Genomic DNA, 26,638 nt, shown 5'->3' with positions numbered 1-26,638 from the left:
TAGGGTAACAAATAAAAATCAAACATGTTCAACTCTTTGCGACCCCATGAACTATACAGTCCATGGAATTTTCCAGGCCAGAATACTGGAGTGGGTAGCCTTTCCCTTCTCCAGGGGATCTTCCTGGCCCAGGAATTAAACCAGGGTCTCCTGCACTGTGGGCAGATTCTTTACCAACTGAGCTACAGGGAAACCCGATATTACTATCCTTTCTGCAAATAAAAGTCACAGATAAAAATCTGTGGCTAACAGATAAAAATCAAACATGTGTAGCTTAGAATATACACTTGAGCTGCTGCTGCTGTTAAGTTGCTTCAGTCGTGTCTGACTCTGTGCAACCCCATAGACAGCAGCCCATCAGGCTCCAGCATCCCTGGGATTCTCCAGGCAAGAACACTGGAGCGGGCTGCCATTTCCTTCTCCAATGCATGAAAGTGAAAAGTGAAAGTGAGGTCGCTCAGTCGTGTCCGACTCTTAGCGACCCCATGGACTACAGCCTACCAGGCTCCTTCGTCTATGGGATTTTCCAGCCAAGAGTACTGGAGTGGGGTGCGCTACCTAAATTATTAAGCAGAAGTTGACTTAACTGTAGATTTAAGGTGAACTATGTGACACTTCCATTTTATAAGTTAAAAAACCCCAAAAAACTGAAGGGCAATGTTAGCAACTATGACTGTCTGACAATATCATCTTCCTTTTTCTTCTTACCCCAGAAAGAACTGTATGAGAGAACTTACCACAGATAAACTCCAAGGTGGTCGACATGGGAGGTGGCCAGAAAGTCTCCAGTCGGGGACATAGTGACATTAAGAGGAGCCGAGTCCAACAAGAAGCTGTCTATAAGACTACAGAAAGAACCAAGACGTTACAGTCCTTCAACTCTACTAAAAAGGACACAATTCACAAAATATCATTTGCTAAAAGAACAAAGGGTAAGAGATGAAGAAAATGTTTGCTTTTTACTTTTAAATCACCAACACCAAAAAGTCATCACTAACAAAGAGCTTTGTCAACTAAGCTACGATGGGAAAATAATCTCCTCAATGAGAGAGACCCAGAACACTAAACAGATCAATTAATTTGAGAGAGAGTTTCAATAAAAGGGAGAATACAGGAGACAATGCTGTTTTTCTGGAATGCCATTTTGGTAGGTTCGGAAACAATTCTAAAGATCACACATTTAAAATAATTTATCAGCACTCTCCTGTATTTGTTATGCCAGTGAAAATAACAAAAGGGGTAGGCAACAGAAGAAAGTAATAAAAATGGCCATGGGAGAATGGCAGTGGGGAAAAAAGTTCGGGCAATTCTGTTTTTCAAACAGGTGACCATGTGCTACACAGCAAGCAGGAAACTCAGTCTGTGCAGCATCACCGTAAAGCAGTTCACGGTGCTCGTCCACACGGACACTTCGGACAGCTGCAAGCAGGGGCTGTGAAAAGCTGGGGAGGAAAAGGGAGCGATGGCACTCCAGAAGACGACGCACAGCAGGCTCCTCAGAGAGCAGTGTGTGCGATGAACATGAACCTTACAGACGGGCAGGACTTCAACAGATGCCGATGGTCAAGAAAGCACCTTCTGGGAGAAGGAATGTGGAAGGCAAGGCAAGGGGAACCGTGTCCAGTGAGGAACGCAGTTTGGTCTTGAATACCAAACATCTGAGTTTATCTTTTAATCAATGGAAAGCCACTACAGGCTTTTGAGCAGATAGCAGTATAATTTCTACTTTCATAAGAAAATCTGGCAGCAGAATGTAGAATATATTTGAACAGGAAGAACAGTGAGATTATGGCAGCAGTCATCTAACAAGCAGGGAAGATCTGAACTAGGATAGTGGCAGCGGGAAGCGAAATGAGGCGAATTTAAGGAGCAAACAGAAAGGCCTAACACACGGGCACGTTGCAGACGAGGCTCCCTAGGCTGGCTGAGAGTGCGAGTACTCTGTGCACCTTAAGAGGAGTATGCTGGTTTTAGTAAGAGCTGTTTCAAAAACTACTTTATTCACTGAAGCCATTACATTATCCATGAGAAGGCATGGCAAAACGACTGAAGTTCAGAATCTTTGGTAATTACATTATTTCAATAAATAAAATAACAGGAGTTAACACTTTTTTCAGTGTTCCATGCTAGGAAGTATTCTGAGCACTTGTGACTATTAATTAAATCCTCACAACCCCATGAGGCAGATCCATCCTTACTATGCCCGTTAGAAAAATGAGGCCCAGTCATACTTGCTCAAGGTAGAAAGTGACAGAGACATACCTGTCACCAAGAAGTCTGCACACTTAATCACCAAAAGCTCAGGAACACCACTACTGAAACTAAAGGTACAGCAGCCGACAGAGCACACACCCAGAAGATGACTACAGCGTGACTCACGGAAACACTATGAGCCGCTCAAATGTCACATGGAGGCCATGATTAAAGGACCCATACAAAATCTTTCTCAATCTGTTCAGAGTGATTAACAATTACAAACCTTAACTAATGAATACAAAATAGTAGGACAAGACTAAAATTAGCAGCACCACAAACAAACTAAAGTGGGCTCAGGACAATGACTGATGTTTAAATTCTCACTTATGGGAAAAAAATGTGATTAATAATCTGTCTGATTTCTGTTCAACCATTCCTTGGAAACTCATAAACACAGCTGCTTGGGGGATCAAACAAATTGGGGAAAAGGACATTTGCTAAACACTTATTATATACCAGAGACTGTCAAATTATTTAATTCATTTAATACAAACAACCCAGAGAAGAACCACTATCTCAATGTACACTGATGACTAAGCCTAAACTCAGGAATTTTAGAACTCACCATCTAACTGCTCACTAAAGTGTGTGTGAGGGATGAAACTACCTGACACGTTCAGAATCTATCTGTTAAAGAGGAATCTACTGCTTGAGCAAATTTATTTTACTTGATACTATAATTATTTTGGCAAATTCACTGTGCAACATGGTTTCCACAGCTGTTGTGTGTGGGTAGACTGGCCCTCCATTATGTAAAAGCATCAAATCAAAGAAGTGGTTTTCACATAAACAGCATGTTTTACATGGCCACAGTTGCTCATAGAGCCTAAGTGTAAAGGTTTAATCCCAGACCTAACTACCATATTGTCACCTGCTAATCCTACAAAATGAAAAGTTCCAGGTAAATTATAAGCTTTTTGAGAAAATGTTAAAAAAAATCCTCATTGTAAGGGGTCAGATTTTTAAGCACAGAGTCCCATGCATACAGGTAACATTAACTCACTTCTGATTATATTCTAAACCAGTGCAGACAATGTCTAGATGTTCAATCTCCAAAGTGATGGAATCCTCAAAGAACAGAACAAATGGATAGTTTTGCCTCAGTGGGAAATGCAAAACAAAATTCTATTCCAATTGTTCTCACGTAATGCCCCTCAGAAAGCAGGGATTGGGTGGATGAGATAGAACAAAATGCAAAATTCTATTAAAACTATTTAATTTTATATTTTTCTCACCCTGAAAAGTGTTTAACTCTTAAGAGATTAAAATTAACCATAAATAAAAGGTGGTAGCAGATGACAGAAAATTTCAGGGACAAAAATTTCAACCTCATTTCTCTGAAAACCCTAGAAACAGAAGAAAATTTTCCACACTTAAAACAAAGAAACCACTTTACAGGGAACAGTTCAGTACCATGCCTTTGTTTCAGATAGACACAATTAATCCCAGATGGCTGCATCTGCATATTACCACACCAAAGGTCCACTTACACACGGCTTCACAGTGTAGCCTTTGTAATGAGTGTACTCACTCTTTACATATTTAACATGTTATGTAAATGATAAAACTGCTTACTGAAGAAAAAACTAGGAATCCCCAAAGCTTGCGTTACTAATTATGTTTAAGAAAAGAAATGAAATTTAAAAAGTCAATGATTACCTACAACTGTATGGTCCTTACTGTATCTTCTACATCGAGAAAACCAAATCATCCTTAGTACATACCCAAGCAAGGCTGGTACCACGACTGCTGGGAAATCTTTCTCTTATGCTGTTGCTGCTGCTAAGTCGCTTCAGTCGTGTCCGACTCTGTGTGAACCCATAGACAGCAGCCCACCAGCTCCCCCGTCCCTGGGATTCTCTAGGCAAGAGTACTAGGGTGGGCTGCCATTTCCTTCTCCAATGCGTGAAAGTGAAAAGTGACAGTGAAGTCGCTCAGCCGTGTCCGACTCTAAGCCAACCCCATGGACTGCAGACTACCAGGCTCCTCTGCCCATGGGATTTTCCAGGCAAGAGTACTGGAGTGGGGTGCCAATGCCTTCTCCATCTCTTATGCTAACTACAGCAAAATCTCACTGACAAACTATGCTGCCTCGGGCAAATCACTTAACTTCTGAGCCTCCATTTTCTCATTTGTGAAACGGGACTAAAACCAGTACCTCTCTAACAGAATATGAGACAAGATGAAAACTAAAAGCACTAAAGTGCCCAGAAGTCCATGGAAAAAGTCGACTGCAACAGGGCAGCAGCAATTGTGGGAAACTGCTTTTCAGCCTTCTCATCTGCTCCACTTCAGATCTTAACCAAAGAGGTAGTTATTTGTGTCTTTATTAAAAACATACTTTGGTCCAATCAGTGTAGATATTATTATCTTTTAACAATCCTATGTGACTCATCTCTCGCTCTTGCGTTCCCCCAGCTTAGTTTCCCTGTATTCACTTAAAACTGTCTGTGTTCACTGAAAAATAAGATACCAGAGTTGAAAACATGTCAGATTTAAATGTGTTCATCTTTTTACTAAAATAAGAAATTCAGCAAAAAGCCTTATGCTGAATCAAAGACTGGTGGCTCTGAATGCTACTTTTGGATCCTAATTTTTCCAACCCCCAAAAAACTTACCATTTTTAAAAAACGTTCTGACTATTTAGTACTATTCAACATTAACCTCCCTCTCTCATCTGATGTGAACTAAAACTACTAAAAAGGAAAATGAAAAGGGCAAAGTGTCAACTCTATTTCCTATACAACTTTCCTACTACAAAGCAATTCAAATCATGTTTAATTTTAGAAAACAGAAGAACAGAAGTCCAAGAAGCAAAAGACTAATCAAAATTCCTAATGGTACCTTAAAAAAAAGTTTTATTTTATTTTAATTAAGAAAGTACTAACTTGACTGAACTTTTTGAAGCTGGAGGATAGTCAACTGATTATTTATTTTGCTTGACTCGACTTTAAGTAAAAGAGAGACACACTGTGGACAAAGCTGCCCAGTTGTTAGAGCTGGACCATCGGTGGCACTTCTGCTGTCTACGCCAAGCCCTGTACACAGGCTGTGGACGGCTGTGTCTCATTCCTGAATCAAACTTGAAGGGAAGTAAGGACACGAGGGTTTTTCCTTTCTAAAGGTCAAACTGCTTTCAGGTATGAGCTTATCTAATTCCTGAGAAACAAGAGGAGCAGAACTGGACAGATCTTAACTGAGCAATATTCCTGAAGACCGAACTACCTTCCCACTCATCTTTCTCACCTCTCTCTTTCCTCATTGTACGTTCCTTTCCCATCACTCCTTTCACACTCCACCTAAGGAATTCTTTGGTGAGTGATATGACTGCAAGTTGTGTGTACTCCTACATAATTTTTAGCAACAAATTACTCTCTGTAGGTTTCTACTGATCAAATTATTTAACAGAATTAATGTTTTCTCTTCAAGTGCCGATTTAGTAGCAAGTTTCAACCTATGACAGGTTTCTTAACACTGTTGGGTTTTATCCAAATCTTAAGACACACATTTCCATTATGTTAAGGTATCTAAATGTCTTCTTTCAAGAATTATGTTAGAGACAGAAAATATATAATATACACAAAGTTAAGGGTTCTGACCTCTTAATTCAATATCAACAACAACAACAAAATACAAAAAAATGCTCAGAATAAGTTTGCAGTCCTAAAGTATGATCTCTAGTCTGGAGTATTAAAAAGGCCAGATGAGCTTTCTTAAGTGAGTTTATGCAACTCACTTCTACTTCTCAATTTTGCAGGAATAGCGAACCTAAGAGATTGGAATTTCCTCACTATCATTTCTTTCAGCACTAATCTCTTAGTTTGAGATCAAACACACTTCAAGGATAAAATATAAGTCAGGTTAGAAAAATCTCCAAATACAGTCACAGTCAAAAAGTACATAATCTGTTAACAACAGGTAAAAGTCACATGTGAAGACAATGACTAAGAAAACTTCTGCTAAGGTTAGGGATTTAACAACTCACCACCCAGACGGAAGGTCCCAAGTTCTAATAGAGCAATCCATTGAAGCACTTATTAACCAACGACCATCAGGGCTGAAAGTCTTTAAATTGAAAGAAAAACATAAATATTAGAGGTGTGTACACATGTATGGATGTGTCTATGTATATTTGTATCTGTATATTTAACAAAGAATGTAAGAAATGAAAAGATAATGCACACTTCATTAAAAAATGTTTGATGCATAAAATGTAGACCACCTCATCTTATATAAAAGAAAATACCATTTCTTATATACCCCTGAGGATACTGCTAAGGATTAGGCTTTTACATGAATTATAAAACTTTTAAAAATGAATAGTAGTACATAATTTTTACTCCATAATCTATTTATAGACAATTAACAAATGTTTGACTACTGTTTTTAACATAAATCTGTGCTGACAACATTCAATTAGAAATATTTTATTAGCCTAATTTCATTTATAAAGTATCAATGAAGCTTTGAACAAAGCCACATTTCCAAGAAGAGTCTATTCCAAAATGATTTTAAAGAATGCAAATTCTCTTAATGTAGAGAAGTTACTGAAGAAGTTGTTCTTGTAGATTCAGCTAAAAATCTTTTCTTCCTTAATGATGTTTTAAATATAATTTAAAACCACAATAATATTTTCAAAATAAAATTTAAACAATAAACTACTTATGACACCATAAAGAAGTTGTATCTTCTCTACAAGTTGTATCTTCTCTATAAGATAAAATGGAAGAATAACATGAGGTTTAAACCAGGTCAAATGTGAAGAAAGACCGAAAAGGAAAAACTTTTAAGTTTATATGAAGTAATTGTTCATCCAAGAGACTAAACACACCACAGGGATTATGACCATTGGTTTTGGGATTATGACCATTCATATTAGCAAATGATAACTGGAATAAGTGAACTCCAACTTGGTCATCGGGCTGCAATGATACTATGGAAACTTAAACCTGAAAGTATAGAGAAACTCAATTTACAGAAGGATAGTGTAGATAATGAGGAATGGGAAAATGACTCTGACAGCTAAAGTCATGTTATAAAGGCTCACAGATTTAATTGAAGAGGAGTAATTTATTCTTGACTAGGAGAAACTCCACACATAACTCAAAAGGAAAGAAACAGGAAGAACAAGTTGGCTCTGACAGATGTTTTCAAAAATGAAACTTCATTAAAATTACTTCACTCCCACCCTCACTGCTATAGTTGCTGTCACAACAAATTCTGCTGATGAGTAGTTATGCCAATTTCTTATCTACAGAACAAAGTAATTTCCTGGCCATTTCACCCCTATTTTTAAGGAAATGGGTACACATTGTAAATTCAGATTTTTGGTGTGAGACCTGATAAGTGAATACAGCTTGGGGGGGTGCCACTAAAGAGCTAGAAATTTGTTTTATTTCTGTTTCAAGTAAATCAAGATACCTGCAACTGATGTAAAGTCTTCAACATACACTGCTTATACTGAGTACTTCTTACCATATTTCCCACCATAAGAACATAACAGTAAGATAAAATACATATTCACTAATTAAACTCTTTTGAAATTAAGATAAACATTAGAAATCACACTAAACTAGAATAAACCAAGTATTAGATATGCCAGGTCTCCTACTATTAATTCATTATGCATGCAGAAAACAAAAATGAGTTCTCTCAGCTTAGTTTAATACTAAGTCAAAAATGATACCTATGTTTCAATGAATCATTCTGGCCTTGTTTAGAGTTAAAGAGAACAAATGAACTCTTGGATATACATTTTAATCTAATGGCATTATCCTCCTGAGAAATATTAAAACTTCTTTTCATTCTAAATTTTCCTTAAAAAAAACCTGCTTTGAAAATTAGTCTCCAAATTATTTACTTTGAACATCTCATATGATGAGTTTAATGCCATTAAAAGATAGCAGTTTCAATTATTAGGACATTTTTAACCTAAATAGAAATAGAAATTAATCAAGTTTTATTTTAACATCTAAAGTCTGTTTTTACCATGTCATTTATTTGGCCTTGGTGTCCAGAAAACTCTCTGACAATCTTCCTAGTTTCTATGTCCAAAACACTAATGGAGAAGTCGTCCAAGGCAAGTCCCAGAATGCCACTAGCAAGACAAATGCATTAGTTTTAACAAACGAACAAAAACAACCTCTTGAAACTAAAATCTCACAGTCAAGTTTTGTTAATCAAGTATACCTTTGGGTAAGTTAAACAAAATGTTCTTTCATATGAAAAGTTTGGTTTTTGTTAAATTATATACAGCTGACCACTTACAAGAGGGTTAGGGCACTAACCCTCTACAGTCAAAAGTCTGCATATAATTTTACAGTTGGCCCTCCCCGTCCACGGCTCTGCATCTGTGGATTCAACCAACAATGGATTATGTACTGCTATCCTGAAGTATTTAGTGAAAAAAAGCTGTGCGTAAGTGGACCCGCACAGTCCAAACTTGTGATGTTCAAGAGACTACTGTACCTTACTTAAATTAAAGAACTTTTTCTAAAAACATCAAGAAGAAAATCCATCATCATTAGAAGAAAAACTTACCTGTCTCTATGTAGCAGCATCAAATTTGGAGATGAATCGAGGCTCACAGAATGAATTAAAACTTTGTTTTTAAAGTTCCAGAACTTGAGTACTCCTTCACTACCAGCTGTAATTGTCAACTGGTTTAATCCATCCACTGCAAACACTCTAACAGATCCTTTATGGGCTTTAAAGCATATGTTAAAAGAAAGAAGAAATAAGAATTGCAATGGGCCTCTCCAAACACTACACAAAGAGTGATTACTTTATTTGAATATCTAAGTTCCCACTATTCAACTTCCCTAAAATCTTTAATGTGGATTTAGGAACGGAGGGAAATTATCTACTACATGAGTAATAACAAAATCTACCATCAGGTTGATGCCATGGAAGGTTTCAAAAAATAGTTAAGATATTCTGTTTAATACAAGGAGAAGAACCAAACACTTAATTTCTATAATAGCCACTTTCCCTTAATACAACTATGATTTCATTCTCTTTGAGTACTTCAATGAGGTGTTCTGCCACATAGGGTTGACGATAACCCATATGCAACTTTAGCAAAATGCCTGGAACTCAAGAATTTAATAAATGCCAGTGACAGTTATTAGCCTTTTATCTATCTATAATACTTTTTTAAAAAAATAAGAAAAAGAAAAAAAAGGCTGATACCTTGATCCCTGCCGAAACTCCCCCGGTGTATACCAGACTGCATGTTATACACATCAACAGCTCCCGATGAGAGACCAATCACAGCAAAGTTTCCACAGGAAGTTATATCTACTGCCTTAGGAAAAACAAAATTAACACAAAAGACACAGAAAGTAACTAATATTGTTATTGTACTTTACGTTTTCCAAAGTATTTATCAATTGTCTCATTTTTTAAAAAAGATAGAAAATGCATTACTTCATTAATTTTCTTAAACATAATTATTTTGGGGTGTATTAAAAATATCTGCTTGATTCTGCCTCCCTTCTCTAAGTATCGAGAAATCCATACTTCCAAGATGGCAAAATATAACCAAAATTAACTTCATTGAAATTTAAATGACATATCAACTGGTATTTGATTTTTATTTTTATTCACAACAGTGCTAAAGTCAAAGCATCCATTGCCTGATTTCTTACTACCTTACTTTACTTTTGTAATTGCTTCTATAGCAGATACAAAAGTGAAACCATATTAGTTTCAGTTCAAGGGAAAGTCCCAAGTATTTTAATTACAACTCGTTTTTTTTAAGGAAGGAAATATACAAGGTAACTAGAGAAGGAAATGGCAATCCACTCCAGTCTTCTTGCCTGGAACACTCCATGGATGGGGAGCCTGGTGGGCTTCAGTCCATGGGGTCGCAAAGAGCTGGACACAACTGAGCACACAGAACACACAGATAACACGTGGAAAACATCCAGTTTATCAAGTGTCTGTAAAACAAACTCCTATTTTAACACTTAGAGAAGCAATGTTATACTAAAAAGATGCCTTTTCTTTCTGTTAAACACATAGACTGGCTACATGGGGGTCACGGCCAGAGAAAGCCTTCCCTACCACTGTGTGTTAGTCAGATGCCACCCACCTGGGAGTCCATTCAAAGACTGCTGGCTTATGCCGAAAGAAAGAGATGACTTCTAAGACCCAAAAGAGAATGCTTACTACAGGATATCTGTTCCAAACAGTAAGACTGATACACCACTGAGTCAAGATATATTTACATAGCATCCACAATTTAACTGTGTTCAACTTATATATATTTTTCTAGATAATTATAGCGTATTTCTTAGAAAATGTTTTTATATAAGAAATTATGGACTAAAAGCTTAAAAAAGTATTCTGTCTTCCTAAATAGAAACTAACATAATTTTACCTATTTTGAATAACTCAGAAATTTATGCTGCGTTGTACAGTTATGCTCTTAGGAACTAATGAAGATACTAGGCTATATTGCTGAGATTGTTTAGTCGCTATGTCGTGTCTCTTTGCGACCCCACAGACAGCAGTCCACCAGGTTCCTCAGTCCATGCGATTCTCCAGGCAAGAACACTGGGATGGGTTGCCATTTCCTTCTCCAGGGGATCTTCTTGACCCAGGGACTGAATTCACGTCTCTTGCATCAGGCAGGCGGATTCTTTACCCTTAAGTCACAGCCTGTAAGTAATGACGGTCCTGAAGGCACTATTATACCCTAGTCCCCATATCCAGAGAATACGTGACAAGACCCTCAGTGGATGCCTTTAATGGCGGGCAGCACCAAGTCCTACACGTACAGGCTTCTCCCTATACTAATGGGCAAGCAGTGTATACAGCACGGACATGTTAGATAAAAAGATGATATTAGACTGGGACAGTGCTATTCAGATGGCATACAATTTAAAATTTATACATTGTGTACTTCTGGAATTTTCTATTCAGAATTTTCAGACTGAAGTTGAATAACTGAAACCATGGATGGGGGTACTGCTGTACTTTTTGGAACCTGAGTTTATTTTAATAGGCTTTATTGTTGTTAACAGGATGGCTTCTAACCTATTTTTTTAAGACAGCAAACAAAGGAAAAATGAATAAGGTGAGGGTTACCTGTGAGTGAAAAACTGTACTCTGTGCACTGGCTGTCTAATAAACACTGGTTTATTGCATACTGGTTACCGCCTCTGCTCCAGACAGCTAACTCTGCCAGACAAATGACGCAGCACCAGCTAAGTATCACTGTGCTTGTGTCTGTGAATATATATTGTGTGTACACACACACACACAACGTCCCTGTGGGTGATCACTATAGGCTAAGAGTTAAAAATACAGGTTCTAGAAGGAGTGGTCTGAGGTTCAAATCCCAGTTTACCACTCGGTACTAGTTTTACTCATCTTGGGCATATTACTCATTATATTAAGCCTCAGCCTCCGTTTTACTATCTATAAAAAGAGGCTAACAATATTCCACATCATAGGACTGTTGTGAGAATAAGATAAAATAGCATGTGCCAGGCAGAGAGCCTGGAACAAAGTAAGCACACAAAAATGTTAGCTGTAACTGTTATTTACACTACTATTATTTTAATAGCTACTCAACTGTTCAGGTAAACTTGAGAAGTTTAAGATAGAATCTCTATGGCTTAGAAATCAAAGTTTAAGAGTGGAGTTTTGTACTATGGAGAACAGAGCATACACACTGACCAAAAAAACCCGTACAAAATAGGATCAAAGTAATTATATTTCCATACACTAGCAAAAACAATCCAAAATGAAATTAAGAAATCTATTTACAGTAGCACTGAAAAGAATAAAATACTAGGAAAAGTTTAACCAAAAACGTAGGAGACTGGTACACTGACAACTATAAAACATTGGTAATAGAAATTAAAAATCTAATTAAATGCAAAGCCATCTCATGTTTATGGATCAGAAGTAATATTAAGATGGTAACACTCCTCAAATTGAGGTGTATAATCAATAAGATCTCTATCAAAATCCCAGCTGCTTTCTTTGCAAAAACTGACAAGCTGATCATACTGAAATTCAATAGACCAGAATAGCCAAAACAATCTTGAAGAACAAAAATTAGAAGATTCAATTATCCTGATTTTAAAAAACTTTACTACAGAGTGACCATACTCAAGACAGTGTCATACCGGCATAAAAAAGACAAAGACTCACTCAACAGAACAATCGAAGAGACCTGTGAATAGAAAAAAGCCCTCATGCATGTCAAACAATTTTTGGCAAAGGTACCAAGACCATTCAATGTGGAAAGAATAGTGCTTTGGGCAAATAACACTGACATAACTAGACATCCAAAGGCAAAAGCATGAACTTGGACCCCTATATGATATCGTACACAAAAATTAACCTTAGAAGGGTTACAGATCTAAATTTAAGAGCTAAAATTATGAAACGCTCAGAAGAAATTACAAAAGTAAATCTTCATGACCTTGGGTAAGGCAATGTTTTTCAAAAAACCACAAAAATGGCTAGACTTCAAAATTAAAACCCCTTTATGCTGAAATGACGCCAAGAAGAAAAGGAAATGAGAGCCCACAGAACGTGTGTGCTTAGTCGCTCAGTCATGTCCGACTCTTTTTGCGACCCTCTGGGCTGTAGTCTGCCAGGCTTCTCTGTCCATGGGATTTTCCAGGCAAGAATACTGGAGTGGGTTGCCATTTCCTTCTCCAGGGGATCTTTCTAACCCAAGGTTCGAACCCACATCTCCTCCATCCCCTGCACTTCAGGTGGATTCTCTACCCACTGAGCATCAGCCCACAGAACAGGAAAAACTATTTGCAAATCGTATATCTGATAAGGGACCTGTATCCCAAATATATAAGGAGCTATTACAATTCAAGAGTAAAAAATAAATAACTCCATTAGACAATGGGCAAGTAACATGAACAGACATTTCTCCGAAGACATAGAAGTGGCCAGTAAGCCACTGTACGAGAAAAGACTCTGATGCTGGGAAAGACTGAGGGCAGGAGGAGAAAGGGGTGATAGAGGATGAGACAGGTGGATGGCATCACCAACTCAATGCATATGAAAAGATGCTCAACACTGTTAAATCACTGGGAAAATATGAAACAGAAGCCACAGTGATAAACTACTTTATACCTACTAGGACAACTCCAGAATCACTGCAGATGGTGACTGCAGCCATGAAATTAAGAAGCTTGCTCCTTCCTAGATAGCATATTAAAAAGCAGAGACATCACTTTGCCAAAAAAGGTCTGTATAGTCAAAACTATGGTTTTCCAGTAGTCATGTATGGATGTGAGAGTTGGACCATAAAGAAAGCTGAGCACTGAAGAACTGACGCTTTTGAACTGCGGTGTTGAAGACTCCTGAGAGTTCCTTGAACTGCAAAGAGATACAACCAGTCCATCCTAAAGGAAATCAGTCCTGAATATTCACTGGAAGGACTGATGCCAAAACTGAAGCTCCAATAACTTTTGCCCCCGGATGTAAAGAGCTGACTCATTGGAAAAGACCCTGATGCTGGGAAAGATGGAAGGCAGGAGGAGAAGGGGACGACCGAGGATGAGACGGTTGGATGGCATCACCAACGTGATGGACATGAGTTTGAGTTAACTCCGGGAAATGGTGATGAACAGGGGAAGCCTGGCGTGCTGCAGTCCATGGGGTTGCAAAGAGATGGACACAACTTAAATGACTGAACAACAAGGACAGCAATAATCAAAAGGAACAAAACTCTTATACATTGCTGGTGGGAATATAAAATTGTGCAGCCACTTTGGAAAACAGGTTGTCAGTTCCTTAAAACATTAAACAGAGTTACATTATGTTAGGTGATCTAACAAGGTACAAATACAGAGAGAACAAAAACATATGTCCACACAAAAGCTTGTACAGCATTATTTATAATACCCCCAAACTAGAAACAATACAAATGTCTATCAACTATCAATGGCTAAACAAAATGTGGTTTTATCTACAGAATAAAATAGTATTCATAAAAGGAATAAAGTACTGATACATCCTACAACATGGATGAACCTTAAAACATGCTAAGTGAGGAAGACAGTCACGGAGGCCATATATTATGATTCTATCCGTGTGAAATGCCCAGAATAGGTATTGAAGTTGCCTGGGTTGGGGAGATGGGGGAAAAGTGAGAGAATGAGGATTATTGTTAGTGGGTATAGGGTTTCTTTTTAGTGATGAGAATGTTTTAAAATTAGACTGATTAGATTTTGGTGATAATAGCAAAATTCTATGAATACACTAAAACCCACTAAAGTATACATTTTAAATGAATGAATTTCAAGGTAAGTAATTTTATATCAGTAAAATTTATTTTGAAAAAGCAGAGGCAACAATTCTGCAAACCAAATTTGACATCATTTCTATATAGCTTAAAATCTGAACTCAATAGAAGACTTACATTATTATCAAAAGAAAACAAAATAAAATGTTAATAGAGTAAGAAGTTATAAGTTAACAGTGGCATTTAGAAAATTATATTTAAAAAGGCTTAGACAGTACTCAGTCAGACAAATAAATAACTTCTACATCTTTAACTCAACTAAAGATTTACCTGAATCTTACTCCTACATTGAAAGAGAAAAGGAAGGAAGAAACCTTAAGATTCACATTCATTGAATATAACACTATATACTCAACATAATTCAGGTAAGAAAGTATACTGATAAATGCTGAAACCCACCTCAAAGAGTATTCTAAGTAATCCTATATTAAACAGAAAATTTAAATGACCAATATACTACATCTAGTCTAGCAAAGCTTAACTTAAATCTATAATAAGTTAAAACCTTAAAGATTTTAAAATTTTAAAATAAGTTTTAAATAAAATACATTTATTTTAAAATAAATAAAATATAAGTTAAAACCTTAAAAGATTTTAATAAAATAATAAATTTTATTGAAATTCTAATAATTTTAAATCTTAAAATCTATAATAAATTTATATATATATAAAATCTCATATATAATTTCCAGCTTCTCTCCAAGCTGGAAAACTTTAACACTATTAGGGAATAATTTCAAAATGTTAAACTATGTTCTTCGTTCTTTCAACGAATATTGCCAGTAATAAAACTGAGTTTAATAAGACAACCACAGGACAGTTCTATAGGAGGAAGCGCCCTCGCAAACACGTCACTCACTGTCGCAGTTGTGCTGTCTGTCTTCAGCCCTGCTGGCCTGAGAAAGTGAGCACCTATGGTAGATCTCTGGTAGTTCCAGGTGGAGCAGGAGAGCTTACCCTGATGGCAAGCAACGATACCATCCCAGTCACTTTCACGAGCTTCCTCTAAAACATAATTTAAATCGCTCATTCACTCACCTATTTAATAAGCATTTAATACTCTATGTTATAATTTAGCATTAAGACACAGTATGGTAAACAGGTAATTCCTGCTAACAATGAGTTTCCAATCGAACAAGAAATTCTGATTAGAAGACATTACAGTAAGATTAAGTATCTTTTTAAGAGTATTCAGGAGGAGTTTACTAAGAGATCTGGGGAGAGTAATAAATGGCTCCTTGAAAGAAGTAAAACAGGTAGAAATTAATGGATTGGGGGTGTGGATTGAGACACACACAGACGGGCCCAAGCGTAACTCGAACAAAATTAGGCACAGAAAGTAAATGCAGTATTTTCCTGAGGGGTGGGAGAAGGGCAAAGCCACTGGTCCACATTACCAACAGTCTTAAAAGCCATGTTAAGAAGAGCAGATTCCATCCAAAAAGGTAATTAAGGGGTAATTAAGATCTTTGAGCATATGACAGGAGGTACTTAAAGTAAAAAAAAAAAATATTACTCAGGTTGCTATAAACGGAAATGGTGATAAACAATTATTTCTATGACAGTTTTCACTCAACAGTCTTCTCATCTATCTACATTTTTCTTAAAATTGTTTCTTGGAATGATGCACTGCTCCAACGACACAGTTCACTAAGACCACCGTGTGTTCATATCTTAATTAAGTTAGCCAAAGCTCCATATTATCAGTTCTCACCTTCTACATTAGTGACTTTCTTATACCAGGCTTATGAGAGAATAAATTAGAAGACTTACAAAATAGAATAGCAAATATGTTTATTATAGTTTAGGGAGAACAAAGCCTAGAATTAATAGATAACAAGTTCCGATTATAAGTAAGTCATTTTTGGTCTTCACACAAGACTTGCATGCATTTGGGATGCATCCTGGATTCTTACTATTGTTTGCCAAAACATTTATTAAAATGGAAGAAATAAAGAAATATATTCAAGTGACCCTCCAGATGCTTTTTAGTATTTGTAAAAACATTTACTAAAATGGAGAAAATAAGAAACACACAGAAGGAAATAAATGACAGGGCAGAACTCGAAACACAACACGAAGCTTCTTACCAGCTGCGAACTCTGTGACGGGTGGGAGTCTCACAGACATGGTGTTCTGAAGTCCTTTACGTTTGACTCTCTTTTTATTTATTAATCCTGGGGTTAGGTGAGAGGGGAATATAGCTATGAATGTATGATGAAAATGTATATAAGAGAAAAGCTAATTCGTTGAACTTTTTATGTAAAGTTCAAGATATTCCCATTTAAAAATCTTTAATATAAAGATTATGTTATTACCACTATCTTAGTGGTATTGAAAATTGCATTATAATATAAATGAAGAGACTGCACTTACAATATTAGCAAAAAAATAGCAAATTATATTAAAATATATAAAATACCACTGAATAATCTTAAATATGCAGGACCAATAAGAGAAAAACTAAAAACCTTCATTGAGGAACATTAAAGACAACTCGAATGGGGATATATCATATTCCTAGATGAGACAATTCTTAAAGATTATCAAATCTCTCCAATTTGATCCTAAGAATTATAATTGTGGATGTTGATTTAAAATTGATTCTGAAATTCATCTGGAAGTATATACATGTATGAATAGCCAGGATATTAACTTCCAAAGAAGTTTAATTATAAATAAGCCTGAATATTGTTGTTTAACAAACAAAATCTTTCATATGATAAAAACCATGGGCATGAATAGAGAATTAAAAAATCTCTTCTGGCAAAAAGATGGGACTCTTCTTACTTGGATGCTTCCTGTAAGCTCCTTTCCATCTTTAAATTCTGCATTCCACAGATGACACCACACTTATGGCAGAAAGTGAAGAAGAATTAAAGAACCTCTTGATGAAAGTCAAAGAGGAGAGTGAAAAGTTGGCTTAAAGCTCAACATTCAGAAAACTAAGATCATGGCAGGTGGTCCCATCACTTCATGGCAAATAGATGAGAAAACAGTGGAAAAAGTGGAGGACTTTATTTTGGGGGGCTCCAAAATCACTGAAGATGGTGACTGCAGCCATGAAATTAAAAGACGCTTATTCCTTGGAAGCAAAGTTATGACCAACCTAGACAGCATATTAAAAAGCAAGAGACATTATTTTGCCAACAAAGGTCCGTCTAGTCAAGGCTATGGTTTTTCTAGTGCTCATGTATGGATGTGAGAGTTGGACTATAAAGAAAGCTGAGTGCCAAAGAACTGATGCTTTTGAACTGTGGTGTTGGAGAAGACTCTTGAGAGTCCCTTGGACTGCAAGGAGATCCAACCGGTCCATCCTAAAGGAGATCAGTCCTGAGTGTTCATTGGAAGGACTGATGTTAAAGCTAAAACTCCAATACTTTGGCCACCTGATGAGAAGAACTGACTCATTGGAAAAGACCCTAATGCTGGGAAAGACTGAAGGTGGGAGAAAAAGGGGACAACAGAGGATGAGATGGTTGGATGGCATCACTAACTCAATGGACATGGGTTTGGGTGGACTGCGGGAGTTGGTGATGGACAGGGAGGCCTGGCGTGCTGCCATCCGTGGGGTCGCAGAGTCAGACACGACTGAGCAACTGAACTGAACTGAGCAGATGGCTCCAGTTGCATTATCAATGTCTTTTGAGTGGTAGCATTATGTTTTCCCCACCTAAGATACCTAACTCTTCAATCTTACAGTAGCACCTGAACCACTTCTACAGCAATACTGAGTTACAAATCTTATTACTGCTCTTTCATATAAGGGAATTTCATTTTATCCTAAGAAAGAGGAAATTTAATAATGAAACCTCCTTTGGTTATCTCCCAGACTCTTTGAGATGAATTTTTTATGACTAGTAGCTTTTTTTCCATTTTGCAAAGACCTACCATGTCCCAAGCTCTTGTTAAATTTTTCGTGTACCGTGGAAAATGACTGAAGTGTTCCATCCTGACCTGTTGATATACACAGAAAATGTCTAATCAAGCTTCATCAAAACAATGGACCATTTGAATCATGACGCTTATAAAATTATATTCTATAAAAAGCATGAAGTTAGCTGGCAGCACTTTAAAAGGAAGCTGATTGTAACTACCTCATTCATAATATTCAACTGCCCATGGAATGCCATTTTGTAAAAACAAAGGATAAAATGAGGTGCTAATAAATTCCAGCAGATTATCTGGATAGGCAAGGGCCACATTTCTGGAATTTGTCCATTCTGACTCCAACGATTACTAAATAGAATGATGTTCCAAATAAAAGTAATATCAGCTAGTGTTTCCTGAAGTATTCAAAAACAATCACCTCATTTTACCCAGATTTTCCAGTCACTCAAAGGGAATCTGAATCTAAAAATGTATAAATACCAAACCTAATAGATATAAAACACTTTGTTTTCATTACTTGCTGAATTAAACTAATAGCACAAAGCAGAAACTCACTTGCACTAAGAATGTGTTGTCCATTTTGTCCATAATATCTTATTCTGGTAAGAGGAGCACTATGTCCCATTCTGAATCTCAGAAGCCGGCCTTCACCTGCGGGACCATCAAATATCCATATCTGCCAAGAAATGAATAAAAGTAAAGCTCTCCCACAAGTGATCTGCAAGCAGTCAAACTATCTTCTACATAAATCTACTGGCATTGGGTAATGCCTGCAGACCACTGATCCTGGAGTACAGGTTAGGGAAAAGATAAGCTGTCTAAATTTCTCCAACTCCAATAATCTTGCCTGGAAAATCCCATGGACATAGCCTGGCGAGTGACAGTTCACAGGGTCACAAAGAGTTGAACACGACTGAGCAACTGAGCACAGCACAACTTTCTCACTTCATGAAATTCAGGCAATCTGCTATGCCTTTTATTTCATCTGTATCAATGTCTTATCCCGTATTCCTTTCACCTGCTAGGTTTCACGCTGATACATTAAAGCAGGCTTGTAATAACCCAAAGGAAGGCAGTAATAAGCACAGTACCCTGAGAGCGTTGTCAGCACCGTTTGTGACCAGAAGCGGCTCTCTGTGGAGAAACGTCAGTCCGGCAATCGCTGTAGAATGTGCATTTCTCATTTGATTGATTAACTTTTTGTCTTCTAGATCCCAGAGTCCAATATGGCCACATGGGCTTCCAGCTGCCATTACTGGGTGACCATCTGTTGTTAGATAGAATACACTAAGAAAAACATGCACCATCAAACAACTAAACTTAACAATGCTTCTCTCCACTCTTTTAATCCATAAATATAAATTTAAAATAAAAGACTATAGACCAATAATCTACCAATATTCCTTTGGCTCTTTATATTCCAGTATTTCATTCATTTGTTAGATTAAATTATAAACAAATATTAAGAAAATTTCTATGAACTTCAAAGTAATACACCTGAAGTTTTCTTAATTTTCATCCATAAACAAGTTGAGAGTTACCTGTGCGAAATGAAATCGAAGTAATAGGTCCCCAGTCTTGACGAAACTTCATTAACGTTTCATCAAATTTAATGTTGTGAATGATAACCTGACCCGACATGAGACCAACAGCCACAACATCCACAGCTGGTGCCTGAAAATTAAATGACTCAACTTCTTATTTTCTTAATCAAATAGCTTTAATAATACTGATGTTACCAAAATAAGTATTAATAATGGAATATATTTCTGGAGATGACAAAAACAATGAATACTGTCATTCTGGCATACTTTAATTGATATCTGGCATGGAAATATTTTGGAAAAGGCAATGGCACCCCACTCCAGTACTCTTGCTTGGAAAATTCCATGAATGGAGGAGCCTGGTAGGCTGCAGTCCATGGGGTAGTGAAGAGTCGGACAGGACTGAGCGACTTCCCTTTCACTTTTCACTTTCATGCATTGGAGAAGGAAATGGCAACCCACTTCAGTGTTCTTGCCTGGAGAATCCCAAGGACGGGGGAATCTGGTGGGCTTCTGTCTATGGGGTCGCACAGAGTTGGACATGACTGAAGCAACTTAGCAGCAGTAGCAGCATGGAAGTATTTAGGAATGATTTTTCCAAATTACTTCCCAGCTTCAGTCTGGTAGTCATTATCACTTCCCCACCCACAAACATAGTAAACTTGCTAAGAAAATAGCCATAATACAAAAGAAGCTGATACGTGAAATCAATACAGATCATTATTGCCTGTAATATAAAAATTAAAAATAAAAAAAAGACAACTCTTAGAAAACATATAAAGTGAAAGTGAAGTCACTCAGTCGTGTCCGACTCTTTGCAACCCTGCAGACTATAGCCTACCAGGCTCTTCCATCCATGGGATTCTCCAGGCAAGAATACTGGAGTGGGTTGCCATTTCCTTCTCCAGGGGATCTTCCCAACCCAAGGATTGAACCCGGGTCTCCCACATTGGAGGCAGATGCTTTAACCTCTGAGCCATCAGAAAACATATAAAGGCTCGCCATATGCATGGCGACATAAAAGGCCAACTACAAAGGAAGTGAAGTGGTCTATCCAAAGAATACAAGAAAAACCTATAACCCATGTTAAAAGGCAAATAGGTTATACAATTAGTCTGTTCCAGCTCTAATAGTCTATGATTTTAATCTTCATTTTATACAATAGTATTACATACAGACTCTATACTATGTTTCCGTATTTAAGAACAGAAGATCAATGTCCAATACCATTACAAAATGAAATCAGGCTAAACATGTAATTAATTTGCCATCAAGTAACTACTATGCATGAGATCCTGTGTAGAAGCTGAGGATACTAAAACAAATACGACGGCTGGCTCTCAAAGAACCTAATCATCACCTGTGGGATATTCTGGGTAGGTAAAAGCAAAGCAAGGTGATGGAAGTGAGACAATGAGGAATGTGTATAAACCGAGCAGGTGTAAGGAATGGATATTTGGAAAGACAAGGTACATGGCCTGTATACGTGTCCAACATGTAAGGTTCTCTGCAGCAATACAGCCATTCAGACATACAGTTCTACAAACTCAAAGACAAAAAGCAGTTTTATCCGGAAGGGTCCAGCATCTAACAAACAATTAATACTGGACACTGATTGAAGGTAGGAGGAGAAGGGGATGACAGAGGATGAGATGGCTGGATGGCATCACTGACTCAATGGAGATGAGTTTGAGTAAACTCCAGGAGTTGATGATGGACAGGGAGGCCTGGCGTGCTGTGGTCCACAGGGTCACAAAGAGTCGGACACAACTGAGCGACTGAACTGAACTGAACAGACCCATTAGCTCAAGCTACAAATCTCAACACACTGACAAAGTTCTCTGCATGACCTACAAACTCACTTGCTTCACTGAAAAAAACCTCATCTCCACTCTGACCAAGGCACTGGACTCTCTATGTTTATCAAATGATTGGTAAACATGGAGCCACACCAACCACAGAATTAAGAGACTAATTCCAAGCAAAAAGGTTTCCACAAATATTTATAGACAAAGGCACTGTTTTCAATTCTACTTCCAAAACACTGTTTTTTAGGGTAATATTTATAAAAAACTAGACTACACATTATTTTGTCTTTAGGTCCACATACATGGTTGGCCCCTGAAACTGAAAGATCCTACCATTGCCTTCATTTCTTATCTAACTTAACAGAAAAATACTAACCTGCTGAAGCGCTGTCACTCCAACTTTCCATCCCGCAAATGTATATAGAAGTTTACTACAAAAGGAAAAATAGTTGAAAGCTATTTTTTGGGGGATAAAAAACAAAATTAACTGCATATTAAATAATGATATAGTAACTATTTATTAAGTTCTTACTCTGCCCCACATTGTTCTAAGTAGATATATTAATCTATTTAATACTTAAAATAATGCTATGATGTAAATAGCACCTTTTTTCAGATTAAGAAACTAAGAAACTTAATTACATGAAAAAATTAAGCTAAGATTACAAGGCTAATACTGACAGAGCCCAGACTCAGAGCCTAAGCTGCTAAGAACTACGATACCATGCAGCCTCTTGGAGAAATTAAAAAGAGAAAGGAAAAAAAAAATACATAAGTAAAAACTATTTTATGTGACAGATACAATTTAAAATAAAATCTTAGATCTCACTTTTTACCGCAATGTGATACCGGAAACCTAACACAAAAAAGGAACACTACTTGGTGATGGACTGGTGTGCTGAGGTTCATGGGGTTGCAAAGACTCGGACACGACTGAGCGACTGAACTGAACTGACAACACTACTTGTATGTTACATGACTGTCATGTGACAGCAGTGATGCTGCTCTGCATTTCAGAATCAAGCCACGAATGGTAGTTTATAGAGCAGAGATACCTGAGATTGTTATGACAATAAAATACTTATTCATATATTAAATTCTTTAGGCACAGATTAGGTCACTCTCACACAAAACCTACAGAGATAACCTTGGGGCAGAGAATATTTCCATCATTATTTCCTAGCCTATTACAGAATAGGTACTCAATGATATTTGTTAAGTTGAACAGAAACACTTATTTAAAACTAATAATTAATAGGATATACATTAAACCTCTGAAAATCTTACTTTCCCTTTTGAATTTGTAGGGGCTTTGGAAAGGAAAATCTGGATGATCAAATATTTCTCACTGCTCTTTTAATGATTATAAAGAAAACTGAAAAAAAAAAAAGAAAGAAAGAAAACTGAGCTGCCACTCTTTTCTCTGGATAAATGTACAAATAACAGGCAGAGATATTCACCATCATTTATCTAGCCAGCAGCAGCTATACTAACAATATTACAGACATTCATCATGTTTATGCTTGAAGATGAATATTCTTCTACTGTGAAAACCATACCTAAATGCCAGCACTAAATAAACACTGATTTGTGTCTCCATCTAATGTTTTAGTTTATTGAGAACTAGAAGCTGTTCAGTGACGACCTCAATTATTTTTCTGATCTTGTGTACTAAAGACTTCATTACAGTTTTATGAATTCTTTACAGTGCCTAAGGATATTAGAATATAGTTTTTAATGAGCATTTATGAAGCTGCCTACCATGTTCCAGGACCATATTCCAGCTTTCACATATGTGATTCCATGAGTAACAACCCCAGGAACAGGTATATTTACTGAAAACTCTCCAAAAAAGATATAAAGGAAAGAAGAATTGAGAGCCTTCAAGAATGCTTTAGGGAGTAATAGATGAGGATAAGGTAGGAATCACTTATGCTGCAAACAGAGAGCTTACTTGGATTTTACATTCCATAACTGGAGGCTTCCTTGTTCACTGCCAAGAAGTATTTTATTCAAGTAGGTACTTGGGTGCAGAATTGCAGAAATTTTAAATACTGATTTATCGAAAGGCAATTGCAGGTATTCTTCTACAAAAGTAAAGGTTATAAATAATACATAAAACAGTTTAAAATATTTTTCATACACCCATATATTTAGCACTTAAAATCTACCATATCAAAGATTTATGTACTAATATAAATCAAAGACATATACTAACTTATAAACATTCCCTGAGAAATTAAACAAATGTGATAGGGGCAACTTGCAAATTTACTTAGATTGTCAAGAATTTTCTAAAAGTTCTAATGTCAATCCTACTTAAAATTTGACTCACTGCCAAACTGGTTTACGGGATGAAAATAAGAGTTCAAAAAAAAAAAAAGACACTAAGGGAATCAGACTTAGTAGTTTTATAATTTGATCAAGAGGCAGCTAAGGTTCCGAATCAAGTGCATGGGAGGGAAGGAGCAAATATCTAAAGAGTTTGATTAGCTCCTCAAACATGTAAAAAGTCAGAGGCAAACTTAAATGAAATCAGAAACAAGCCTTCTCACAGTTACACAGGAGATCCTCAAACGGAGGAGAGGAAAAGAACTTGCAGCCCTGAGTGGAAAATGGCACAGCCTGCTGTCTTCTGCTGCAAGCTCAAAACATTTTTTGAAACATCACATGCTTAAAATTCCTACATGTGAATTTTGTTTTCTACTTCACAGTTCATCCATAATGAAAACACTTTCTCACTTAATTTCCCAATGAACTTGAGTATCAGAGAACGAACACTTCTATTAAACTTTAGTTTCATTCTATCTGGCTGCTGCATACTCCAGGAGTATGTGTATCGCAGTTTAAGGAGCATAGATAACAGACAAGAATTATAAAATCCTTTACTTAAATATTACTTTAAAAGATCCTCGCCTCTATTTGTAACTAGCAGTCTTACTTAAGATCACTACAAAGAGCTCCCTGAAGACACCATGCTGCTGCAAGAGGAACAAAAAGCTAGGTACCAGTATCAAAAGAAAGCTGGCTGAACTCTAAGAGTCAGATTCTCTAACTTCATAAAAGGCCTTTTAATAGTCATCTGCATATGGACTATGGTTGAAATTCTGTTCCCTCCACTTGAGCAAAGAAAAAACAAGAGTGGCTAACCTGAACAAGAACATGGAATGACTGCCAGGAGGGCAATCCCTAAGACTTCTACTAAAAATAAACATACTACCTCAAAAAATGAGTTAATCAAGAGGTAACAAACACTAAAAATGCACACAGATCAAAAAACTTAAAAGCTTTAATTCATGTCAGACCCCAGAGTCTTTTACCTGACGAAAGCTGCGGTTATTCTGGTGATAAATTCCTAACCTTTGGTGATAACATGACCCTATAAACATAGCACAGTGACACTGTTTAAGAAAATCACAATTAAAGGACACTGACTCATATTCTTAGAAAAAGGATATTTATTTTCCTTCAGATGACTGGATCTTAAAGTTTATATTACAATCTCACTTACGAAAATTGAAAAAGCAAACCAAGTATTACTCAGGTGTAAGTATACACCAAAATTCTCCCCACAGAGAAAATATCACGTCATTAAACTTGGAGAACTATAATGCAAAGCATTATGAACAGCTCAACTAGCTAACTAAAACTGCTTAGCAATTTTTTTACTTAGAGCCCTTTTGCCTTATACACATTAAAGATTCTTAAAAATTTTTTACTGCTTACATGTGAAACCTCTGGTATAGAAGTCATCCTTACAGAGATATTTTAGCTAGACACATACTATTCCAAAATAAAGCAGTAAATGGGTTAATTCTTACCTTCTGAATATATGTGCCAAATAATAAGAACGCTGTCAGTATCAACAGAGATAACGTGGTCCCCAAAGGGCTGCAAAAGATGGATTTCTGCCTTATGACCCTTAAAGGTATGCACTACCTGCAACGTCAAAATTAAAGAATTTCATGTTATTCATTCATCATGTAGTATTATTCATATTAACCAAAAAAACCACACAAATCCTGAAGATGCTCACATTAAGAATGCCCAACTTTCAATTACCCAAGGTTAGATCAACAAACAGCAAGGAATCACACATTTTCACCTGCTTCCCCAGCGAGTCCAATTAGGAAACATGGGCTAGGAACATGGAAATGAGATCTTTGAGGCTCAGCTTTTCAACTAAGCTTAGGGAGAAGGCATGCAAAGAGCTGGGTCCCTCAGCCAAGCCAACCAGCACAACTCCATGCATTCTGGAAAAGTGGGATGTTCCAGAAGGCTGACCTCTATAGCCACCACCAGCTGGCTTCCACAGAAGACAAGGGAGGGCGATATAGGACACTTCTTCCCTCCAGCTTTCTGCTGGACACAGACATTCTGACCCTGACAGCAGTCCCTGCACCTCACTCATTACAGTCCCTCCCCCACGGTTTCAGTTCTCACCAGGCTCCAGGAGGGCTATTTCTTCTCCTTCTCCCTCAGGCCCTATGGATGGTAACAGTTTCCTACAGTTCATAGTCTCTGATAGCTTTCTACTCCTCATCTGTACATTTATCTCTCAGGAAAAACCACAAACTGCAATATTTTGAACAAAAAAAGGACCCTGACTCTCTAAAAAGAAAAAAAAAACTTTTACTGCCTCTCAAAACAAAAACTCCCATTAAAGAACTTTAAGTTGCCTTCCTCTGCCACGGTAGAGATGATGGAAAACACTGGGAACAAACATCCGTAGCCTGAGTCAGACTTTGAGAAGTACAGTAATTCCATCACCTGGCTATCTAGCCATCCCCATGGCTACATTCCCTTTCATTCTGGACCACTAGTGCCAGTCATCTCTCAAATTAGTCATC

General features: G+C 37.0%; 1 protein-coding gene across 2 annotated transcripts in view; it reads right to left on the bottom strand.

Annotated features, from left to right (window-relative positions):
* Positions 1-26,638, bottom strand: part of WDR36 (WD repeat domain 36) — a 43,428-nt gene that overhangs the window by 10,271 nt on the left and 6,519 nt on the right. For both annotated transcript variants that reach the window (XM_002691068.5, XM_024995351.2), the window contains 14 exons: positions 25,610-25,727; positions 23,743-23,875; positions 22,165-22,219; positions 19,978-20,110; positions 19,528-19,703; positions 18,992-19,112; positions 18,437-18,502; positions 16,636-16,722; positions 15,405-15,550; positions 9,448-9,562; positions 8,797-8,962; positions 8,245-8,353; positions 6,242-6,321; positions 738-845 (listed from right to left, as the gene is read on the bottom strand). In XM_002691068.5, the coding sequence (XP_002691114.2) occupies positions 738-845; positions 6,242-6,321; positions 8,245-8,353; positions 8,797-8,962; positions 9,448-9,562; positions 15,405-15,550; positions 16,636-16,722; positions 18,437-18,502; positions 18,992-19,112; positions 19,528-19,703; positions 19,978-20,110; positions 22,165-22,219; positions 23,743-23,875; positions 25,610-25,727 (1,613 nt within the window). The remainder of the gene's footprint in view (positions 1-737; positions 846-6,241; positions 6,322-8,244; positions 8,354-8,796; positions 8,963-9,447; positions 9,563-15,404; positions 15,551-16,635; positions 16,723-18,436; positions 18,503-18,991; positions 19,113-19,527; positions 19,704-19,977; positions 20,111-22,164; positions 22,220-23,742; positions 23,876-25,609; positions 25,728-26,638) is intronic.

The sequence above is a fragment of the Bos taurus genome, chromosome 7 (genome assembly GCF_002263795.3).
Source record: "Bos taurus isolate L1 Dominette 01449 registration number 42190680 breed Hereford chromosome 7, ARS-UCD2.0, whole genome shotgun sequence".
In the NCBI taxonomy this organism is placed as follows: domain Eukaryota; kingdom Metazoa; phylum Chordata; class Mammalia; order Artiodactyla; family Bovidae; genus Bos; species Bos taurus.
Note: the sequence above shows the minus strand (reverse complement) of the source record. Positions and strands in the feature narration are given on the sequence as shown.